The 10,000-nt window shown below is 41.7% G+C and overlaps 1 protein-coding gene across 3 annotated transcripts in view; it reads right to left on the bottom strand.

The window, feature by feature from the left end:
• The window catches only part of LOC144980805 (uncharacterized), a 56,908-nt gene that overhangs the window by 24,187 nt on the left and 22,721 nt on the right, over positions 1–10,000 (bottom strand). For all 3 annotated transcript variants that reach the window (XM_078928618.1, XM_078928619.1, XM_078928620.1), the window contains exon 2: positions 783–1,526. In XM_078928618.1, the coding sequence (XP_078784744.1) occupies positions 783–941 (159 nt within the window). In that variant the 5' untranslated portion in view covers positions 942–1,526. The remainder of the gene's footprint in view (positions 1–782; positions 1,527–10,000) is intronic.

Here is a 10,000-nt window from a genome sequence, read left to right as displayed (position 1 = left end):
TTCCAAGGGGAAAAAAAAGAAGAAAAAAATCACTTTAAAAAGCTGTGCCGTCTTCAGGAAAAAGACCGTTTGTTTACTTGGAATAGCTCTGCCGTCTTCAGGAAAAAGACCGTATGTTTACTTGGAATAGCTCTGCCGTCTTCAGGAAAAAGGCCGTATGTTTACTTGGAATAGCTCTGCCGTCTTCAGGAAAAAGACCGTATGTTTACTTGGAATAGCTCTGCAGTCTTCAGGAAAAAGACCGTATGTTTACTTGGAATAGCTCTGCCGTCTTAAGGAAAAAGACCGTATGTTTACTTGGAATAGCTCTGCCGTCTTCAGGAAAAAGACCGTATGTTTACTTGGAATAAGAAAGAGGCCACATACGTTCGTTTTCCTTAAGACGGCAGAGCTTTAGAAATAAACAATTTGCTCTCAGCATAGTTTTAAAATGCTCCAAAGTCCTGAATATAGATTCAACGAAGCTAAACGTTCTTATTCAACAAGATTTATTTAGTCAAAGAGACCTATGCAGCTCTGGAGCTGGAGCTCAACATTCGTATTTCTACGAATTTTTCGAGGTTCTAGGCAGGTCTATAGATAGAATGCGCTTGGCCAAGGAGTTCACAACATTGCCATCCGGAAGAATAACGGACCAACACACAAACTCTGTGTAACCATGAACTTTTATAGTCTGGTTAATACAGTTTAGTGAGAACAACTCACAAACGCGGATGGCAAAAACAATAACAAAGGCCTGAGTGACGTCATCTGCATACTATCTATACACTGTTAATACTTACAGCACATTCTGGTTGTAGGAAGTGATCGTAGAGAAGATATCCTGAAACTGCTGCGCTTCCGAGAGAGACGAGCACGATAAGGATGATCATGACTGTACATAAAGAACATTTAGAGGAGGATTTGGCACTGTCTTGGGTGGAGGTAGAGTTGGGGGACATCAACGGGCGATGCTGATCTCCACCGGGTTGTGTTTGGTGGTTTGTGTTCCGTCTGCCGAGGGTCCAATCACGAAAGAGCAATCGTCGAAAGACTTCGTATATCCGGTTTGAATCGTCGTGGTGTTCTTGCGGCCGTGGAAGAGGAGGAGGAGGAGGAGGAGCAAGAAGTTGAGCCGGCGGGGATGGAGAATGACGAGAAGGAAGAGGTGGTAGCGGAGGAGGAGAGGATGATGAGGTGGTGGGTTCGGGAAGGCGTGGATAGGAGCTTTGTTCAACGTATGGTTGGACCGACACAATCGTTTCGGGCAAGTCCTCAATGTCGTGGTGAGAGTTGGAAACGGACGGGCGCCTTGCATTATTGCAAAAGTCTGATTGTTGGGTGTAGTCGGATAGGCCAAAGACTGGTACCGAAGGGCGCCGAGTTCGGTGGTTTGGTTGATTAAACGTGGGCTCTGAAGGGCGCCGGTTCCCCTGATTAAGTTGGACGTTTGGGGAAGAGTATTATTGTAATAGAGTTCGAATGGATGCATTCTGTTCCTTTCATTGAATAAGGCTGCGTCAGACGTCATGACTAAAGTACATCAGCTGTGGAAAAGAAGAAAACAATATAAAAGTATAATATTTTTGTTTTAATGCGGCTGTGTGTTCTTGTGGTATGACACTCGCTTTCGGATCGGTAGGTTCTGGGTCCGAGCCTCGCTCGGCGCATAGTTGAGTCCTTGGAAAAAGCCTCTTTACTCACATTCTCTCACTGCACTCAGGTGTAAAATGAGTACCTGGTCGTCAACAGCGTTGTCCTTGTCGAAAAAAAATAATTGTAATATCGCCTAACAGGCATCATGTCCCGTCCTATATGTTAAATGTTGCTGTTGACCAGGGATTCCTTGTAAAGCGCTTCTAGCACATTAAGTGGATATTGTAAAGTAGATAGATTTGTGAAAGTTTAAAATTTACTAATTTGACCATTGTTTTGATTCTCCGCCGCCATTTTGATTTGTGAAGTATTGAAAAGTAGTGCAAAGCAGTCCGAGGTTTGTTTTTTTTTCTATTAGGGTTAGCTCGAGATCGGAGGATTTTTTTCTATTAGGGTTAGTCATAAGTCTTAGCAAAGGTGGTAAGGGTGTTTGTTTTTTCTATTAGAGCTAGTTAAAGGTAGTAGGTTTTATTTTTTCTTGGGGTTAGTTGAGGGAATATTATTTGAGTTGTTTCCCTTTGTAGGAAATTTCGGAAGGCCTCCCAGAGTTTTTAAAATGCTTCTATACGATGACAAATTGAATGAATAAACGCCTGAGAAAAGGTCTCCGGTAGGGAGGCCTTCCAAAAGCTCCTACATCCCCAGTATTCTTTTTTTTTTTAAATAATGTTCTAGGAGGGGGTTTGGAAGGGGGAAACTTTTTTTTTAATGCCCCCCCCCCCTCCCAAACCCCCTACTAGAACGTTATAAAAAAAGAATACTGGAGATATAGGAGCTTTCGGAAGGCCCCTACGGTGAAAATACAAATTGAAAGAAATGCTAGAACGAAAAGCTTTCGGAAGCCCCCCCCCCCCCCCCCCCCCCCCCCCCCCCCCCCCCCCCCCCCCCCCCCATAAAATCGCACGTACCGATTTGTTTTGCGTTTATTAAACATTTATGTGTATAGGGAATGCGATTTCAAAACAAATTTAATAGTAGCGCCCTTTATTGGAAGTCGCGTTTTGACAACCGACAGACGCTATCGCCATTATTAATACCAATCATTAGCGGGAAGTTCAGTATGTTTAGGAAGGGTTGTCAGTTGTCTCATCATATTGTATTATTTATCAACATCTTTTATTTTTAATTTGTAGTCTACATCATATTTTGTTAACATTTCATAATGCTAAAGAAAAGATCAACGTTGATTATGATATGCATTTTTTTCTCTCAGAAATTTGAATAATAAATTTTGTATTTGGAGCGCTTGGCTTGTAGTTGGTTTGTTTTCAAATAATTTCTCCGCCGGTGACGTCCAATCAAGGGACGCTACTCTTCCGCTAATTAATCTCATTCCCTATAATAAATTCATAAAATCAAAGTTCTTAATTTCAATTCATTCTCTATCCTCAATAGGGTTCAACAGTCGTGACGTCACTTCCCTCGTAATGACGCATAGTAACTTAGTAACTGGTTCCAAACTATCGGAACAATGGCGGACGTCCTTGTGAAATACTTGTCAGACGAGCATAAAAGTGTATCCAGAGGAAGAAAAAAACCCATTATAAATCTGATCACGTTTTGACTTTTATACATTCTGATCACATGACGTGTGAAAAAGTTCTAGCCAGCATGAAGAATAAAAAAATACAGATTTTCTTTGTGTAGAACCAAGCTGCTCGTTGATGGGCGGACGTGACGTCAGACTATTGAATCCTATTCTTCTTTCAGTCACTTCCCGTTATTTTCATTTCTTCCGACCTTCATCCCTTCCCTCTCGACTTTTGTTTTTTAGATCCATTCAATATTTTCAACAGTACATTTTAAAAAAACGTGAGCTTTTATATAGCGCAATATCCACTAAACCTGCTCAAAGAGCTTTACAAAGGGTCCCTGACCAACAGCAACACTAAACATGTAGAACGAGACATGACGCCTGTTATGGGATATTACAATATTTTTTTCCGACTGAGACAACGCTGTTAACGGCCAGGTTCTCATATTACACCTGAGTACCGTGAGAGAATGTGAGTAATGAGCCTTTTCCAGGACTAAACTATGCACCGAGCTAGGCTTGAACCCAGGGCCTTCCAATCCGAAAGCGAGTCACACAAAATCTACCCATCCCCTAACCCCCCCTCTCTCTCTCTCTCTCTCTCTCTCTCTCTCTCTCTCTCTCTCTCTCTCTCAATCTCTCTCTTTCTCTATTTTACACACATACACCTACACACACATGTATACACAAATACACACACACACACACACACCCAATACACCCGCACACAAACACACCACACACACATACATACACATCCACACAAACACACACGCACACACACACACACACACACACACACACCACACACACACACACACACACACCACAAGGTAAAATTTTACTTGCACTTTATATTATATCCGTTACATGAATAGGAAAACCAATTCCAAGAAAACTGTATGTTTTCAATTTCTCTGAATCCAATGAATTCAAGCCTACATAGCTACATGCAAACTGAAACATTCCAACGTTTGCTTAGCTATCGCTCGCCACGGATTGACAAAAACAAAATAAGATAAAACACACGTTTATCTTTGTATTCTTCTTATCAATCCAACGTGTACCTATTTCCAGGTCTGATAACCGAAAGCAATTATGGGCCTTCTTTAACATGGCTGTAATGAAGAATAGCTTGGGTTGGCTTCAGCGTATTTCCATTACAACAATGAGGCCATAATCATTTGGGTTATCAGACCTCTGAATAGGTAGACGTTGTATCACTATGTTGACGACTGCGGATGGGTAGATAGTGTTATCATTTATGATAGATAATAATGGCACATATAATTTATACGAAGGACTACTTTTTTATGATTTTTCGGATCTAAAGGACTACTTTTTTGACGATTGTAGGGATCTAAAGGACTACTTTTAAAACAACATTAAAGGCTCCATACACGCCCGGTTTTGATAGGCGTTCGAACCACGATCAGGCAAACCGGGTTGAAAACGCAATGTGTGTGGCCAAATACCTGGCCGATAAACCTAGGGACGGTCCATCGCTCGCAAAGCCCGCTTTGCTTAATATTTTTCGAGGCGATCGGCGATCGGGGGCGTGGCAGTATAAAAAATTGGACAATTTTTTTCGGATTTTCGTTGTTTTGACGTCAGATTCGTGATCAGCGTCGAATTTACAATAGATTTGATACCAAGAACTATGTTTTTACTCCAAAAATTGATGAAATTAGAAATAAAATTTAATTAATATTGAGGATATGTGGCCGACAGAACAGTGTTCCTCCCTGTTTTGTGGTATGACTCTCGCTTCCAGATCGGAAGGTTCAGGTTTCGAGACCCGCTCTGCGTTGCGCAGAGTTGAGTCCTTGGAAAATGCTCTTTACTCACATTTTCTCACCGTACTCAGGTGTAAAATGAGTACATGGCCGTTCGTTGAATTTGTTAGGAAAAAATGTCACATCGCCTGACAGGCGTCATGTCTCGTCTTTCAAGTTTAATATTGCTGTTGCCTTGGGACCCCTTGTAAAGCGCTTTGAGCACGTGGATATTGCGCCAAATAAATGCTGTGTTATTATTTTTTTTTAATAATATTTTTATAAATGTTGCGCCAGGAAGAGGTAGATGGCAAAAGTTTCGTTCTTGATCATCGTAAAATTTATAAAGGATTTCATACAAAATAAAAATAGTTTTCATATTTTTCAATGTAATGATATAATAATATGCCAGTTCTTTTTTTTTTTTTTCCTCCTCACCGTTGACGCGACATGACGGTCGACCTTGACACAGACATTTGGGATTGGCAGATGCCAAAAAGCCTTGACTACGTGATGACAGGGGTGGGCATTGTAACGCTGAATTATACTCTACAAACAACGCGCCCCCCCCCCCCCCACCAAAAAAAAAAAAGAGCTGTGTGCGTGTGTGTGGTGGCGGTGGTGGTTGGGGGCGGGGGGGGGGGGGGTGCGAATGCAAGTAGTCCCGAGGAGTACCCGTTTCACCTGCCACGGGAACACTGTCGATTTGTTTTATAAATAATAATAATAATAATAATAATAATAATAATAATATAATAATAATAATAATAATAATAATAATAATAATAATAATAATAATAATAATAATAATGACGATAAATAACAAATCTTTATTGTCCACAAAATGGAACAATTTCCGTGGTCTACGTTGCTTTTAAACTTAAATCGGATTGCAAATGTATTGATGTTATGCGTATTGGAAAAATACTCACGACATCTCCATCGGAGTATAACATTAACACACAAAACTGCAAACGCGAACGTTCATTGTCTGATTGATATAACTTAGTGATAAGTTAATTATAAAATGCTGTCTAAAAGCAATAACAACGGGTTGACTAACGTCAAATTCATTCCTTCTATTGATGCTCTGTGTTAAATTAAAATACTCACAAAGTCCGCCAGCCAGAAAATATCACTCCAGCCCAAAGATCTGCATGGAACCTTGAACGTTATAGTCTGATATATTTTAATGAGAACTAATCATAAAAATGGGTGTCTAAAAACAATAACAATGAGATGAGTGACGTCAATTTGGTTCCTTCTATAAATATCCAAGAACTTTACTCACTCCATCCGCTCTCTCCTCCTTCAATACATATGAATCTATTCTCTCATCACTTTTTTGTGCGGCTATGCATGTGATCTTGTGAAATGACACTCGCCTTTGGATCGGACGGTACTGGATTCGAGTCCCGCTCTGAGGGCGCATAATTGAGTCCTTGGAAAAGGCTCTTTACTCGCATTCTCTCACCTTGTTCACTGTTAAAATGAGTACCTCGCTGTTTACAGCGTCGTCTCTGTCGGGAAACAATTGCAATATCGCTTAACAGTCATGTCTCGTCTAACATGTTTTTATGTTGGCCAAAGACCCTTATAAAGTGATTTGCGCTTATTTATTATATAACGCTCTATATATAGCGAGAGTAATTTTCTCTCTTTTTCTCTTTCTCTCTCTCCCTCTCTCTCTCTCTCTCTCTCTCTCTCTCTCTCTCTCTCTCTCTCTCTCTCTCTCTCTCGACATGTTAGATTATTATAGCTATTGCTACATATGATGCGAATATCTTGGACGGTTATTGATGCTATGAGTTTAGGTAAAATGATCACAACATCCACCAGTCGGAAATAACGTACCGTCATACAAAACTAAGAGTAACCTTGAACGTTAAAAGTCTGATTGATATAATTTAGTGAGAACTAATTACCAAAATGACTGCCTTAATACAATAACAAAGAGTGGAATGATGTCAATTTCGTTCCTTCAACAGGCTAATTGATATAATTTAGTGAGAAGTAATCACTATTGTGCGCAAAACGAAAGATAGAATAACAGACAGTAACTGGGATCGGTTCTGTCGGCCACATAGCCTCACTATTAATTAAAATTTATTTCTAATTTCACCAATTTTTGGAGTAAACACACAGTTCTTAGTATCAAACCTATTGTAAATTTGACGCTGATCACGAATCCGACGTGAAAACAGCGAAAATCCGAAAAAAAATTGTCCACTTTTTTATACTGCCACGCCCCGATCGCCGATCGCCTCAAAAAAATATCTCCCCGTATGTGGGCAAAAATCATCTGCGATAAACGCAGGGATCGGGTCACAGCGATAGGTCATCCGTACCGCTATCAGCGGATGTCGGCGTCTATGGGGGGCTTTATGGCTCTAAGGGGGTCCTACCGCGCTGAGGACCGGACCGAGGACCGGTCCCACGGTCTTTTAGCTGTGAACCGTGGTCCGGTCCCAAAGAGGAAGACCGCCGGCGGTCCTCACTTCTTACTTCTTATCACCTTTCAACGGTCTCGCGCCATACTACTTCCCCAGCGATTCGTTGCCTCGGTCCTTTGCCTATCTTCCACCAATCACCACCCATCCCACTTAATTAATCGCACCCACCCCCCTTTGCCATACACTAAACGACACAGACGACCATAGAGGCAGACGACCACCTCCCTCCACTCCGCAAACCGCCCTTTCGTGTGTGAGATGGGGGGAACAGGAGGCGCACGCCTTGGACGATTCCATTATACGGGGTAAATTTCAAAATTTACTACACCATAATGATCGCAATGACAATGATCTATGATGAAGGCATGACCCCTCTTCTCTAATGGGTTATTGTTTGAAATGTATGTGACTACTAAAGATGTGTGTGTGTGTGTGTGTGTGTGGTCTCGAACCTAGCAAGTTGCAAGTCTGATTTTTTGTTTTCTTTTGTCCATCTCTTGTCGCCACTCCTTTCTATCGCATTGTTGTCATTTAAAATAATACAATAATATTAAAATTTCGTTTGGTGTTTTAACTAATCAAATAATATGAGTTTCATTAGTTTCTTCCTTCCAAAAAAAAACAGTTATAACGTCTTTATTTTTAAAAGGTCCAATAAAATATTTGGGGACCCCGATAGCTCAGTTGATAGAGCACTCTCTTTACACGCAAAGGGCGCAGTCGAGTTTTTTCTGAATCCCTGTCTACTCAGCAGTGAATGGGTAGCTGGGTTTGTTAGATCTGGCGAAAAGTTACCATCGACCCTACTTATTACTTATTACTTATTACCGCATCCACCCCCTCTTATTATAACTTCACGTCTCTCTCTTACTCTTCAATGCTCCCTGCCCTCTCATGTGTGTGTGTGTGGAGGGGGGGGGGGGGGGGGGTAGGAGTTGCGTGTGTGTATAAACGCCACGAACAACTCGATCAACGCCTTGGGTGATTCCATTACTCCGTTAATGGGGATAAATTTCAAATTTTATTCACGCTAAATTATCGAAGTAACAATGAAGTACTGTGAGCAAATAAAGAAGGCATCACCCCTCTTCTCTAATTAGGTTACAATTTGAAATGAGTGTGACTACTCCGTGTGTTTTACTCCTGTAGACCACGGTTTTAATCGTGTAGCGGCGGTCTTTAACGGTTCAAGAATGAACGATCCCATGGTCCCAAAGGTCAAAACGGTCTCTCAGGAATGTTCAATGTCGAAAAGGACCTCCGGTCCTAGCACCGGTCCTTGCGGTTTTCATTTCCCAGGGACCGTAGGACCGTGGTCCTTAAGCTTGCCAAGGACCGCCCCGCACTAGTCCTAATAGCTCAGCTGGTAGAGCACTCGCTTCACGCAAAGGTACCATGATCGTGCAGGTTGAAATCGAGATTTTATTCTGACCCCCCCCCCCCCCCCCCGCCACCCCTGTCCACCCAGCAGTGACTGGATAGCTGGGTCTGTTAGATCAGTCGGAAAGTACTTTGCGATACACCTTTTTTCTACAGAAGGAACAAAATTGACATCGTTCAGCTTTTTTTATCGTTTTTTAAACAGCCATATTTTGTGATTAGTTTTCACTATAAACGTTCGAGTTACACTTAGCTTTGCGTGTTGGTACGTTATATCCGGCTAGTCGATGGTGTGAGTATTTTACCTAAACGCATCAATCAATATTATAATAAGTCCTATCGGATTTCTGCACGCTCTGATTCCAGCACGCTTTTTGGATTCTCCCGACACCGCGCTAGAATCCGGCGGGTACCTACATACTGTACCAGTTTGGCACTCTTCAACAGTCGTGACGTCACTTCCCTCCTAATGACGCATGGTAACTTAGTAACTGGTTCTAAACTATCGGAACAGTGGCGGACGCCCTTATGAAATATTTCTCCCACGAGCATAAAAACGTATCCAGAGGAAAAAAAAAAACATTATAAATCTGATCATGTTTTTGACTTTTACACGTTCTGATCATATATATCACATATGAAAATTCTAGCCAGCATGAAGCATAAAAAGTACCGATTTTCTTTATTTAGAACCACGATGGCCGCCGTTGCTGGGCGACGTGACACCAGACTATTGAATCCAATATTGTGATATTTTGAATGAGTTACGTCCCCTGATCTCATGCCACCCAGTCAGCCAGACAAAATCTGCTCTCCTTACGTGAAAGGTGCGGCTATGTGGTCTAGTGTTATGACACTCGCTTTCGTATCGGAAGGTCCTGGTTTCGAGCCTCTCTCGGTGCATAGGTGAGTCCTTGGAAAAGGCTCTTTACTCCCATTTTCTCACCGTACTCAGATGGAAAATGAGTGCCTGACCGAGGATAGCGTTGTCTCTGTCGGCGTCATGTCTTGTTCTATATGTTACGTGTTTCTGTTGGTCAGGGACCCTTTGTAAAGCGCTTTGAGCACATCTATTAAAGGATATTGCGCTATATAAAAGCTCAAGTTTTAAAAAAAACAAAATTGAAGACATTAGGCGATAAATCTTTATCATTTGAAAAAGACGGGCCGACCATTGGAATTCTCTCCCTGAGCCTTTAAGACTCAGCTCGATTCAGGTGTGA

The sequence above is a fragment of the Berghia stephanieae genome, chromosome 10 (genome assembly GCF_034508935.2).
Source record: "Berghia stephanieae isolate SIO BIC M18660-M18661 chromosome 10, UCSD_Bste_1.3, whole genome shotgun sequence".
NCBI classification, from domain to species: Eukaryota; Metazoa; Mollusca; class Gastropoda; order Nudibranchia; family Aeolidiidae; genus Berghia; species Berghia stephanieae.
Note: the sequence above shows the minus strand (reverse complement) of the source record. Positions and strands in the feature narration are given on the sequence as shown.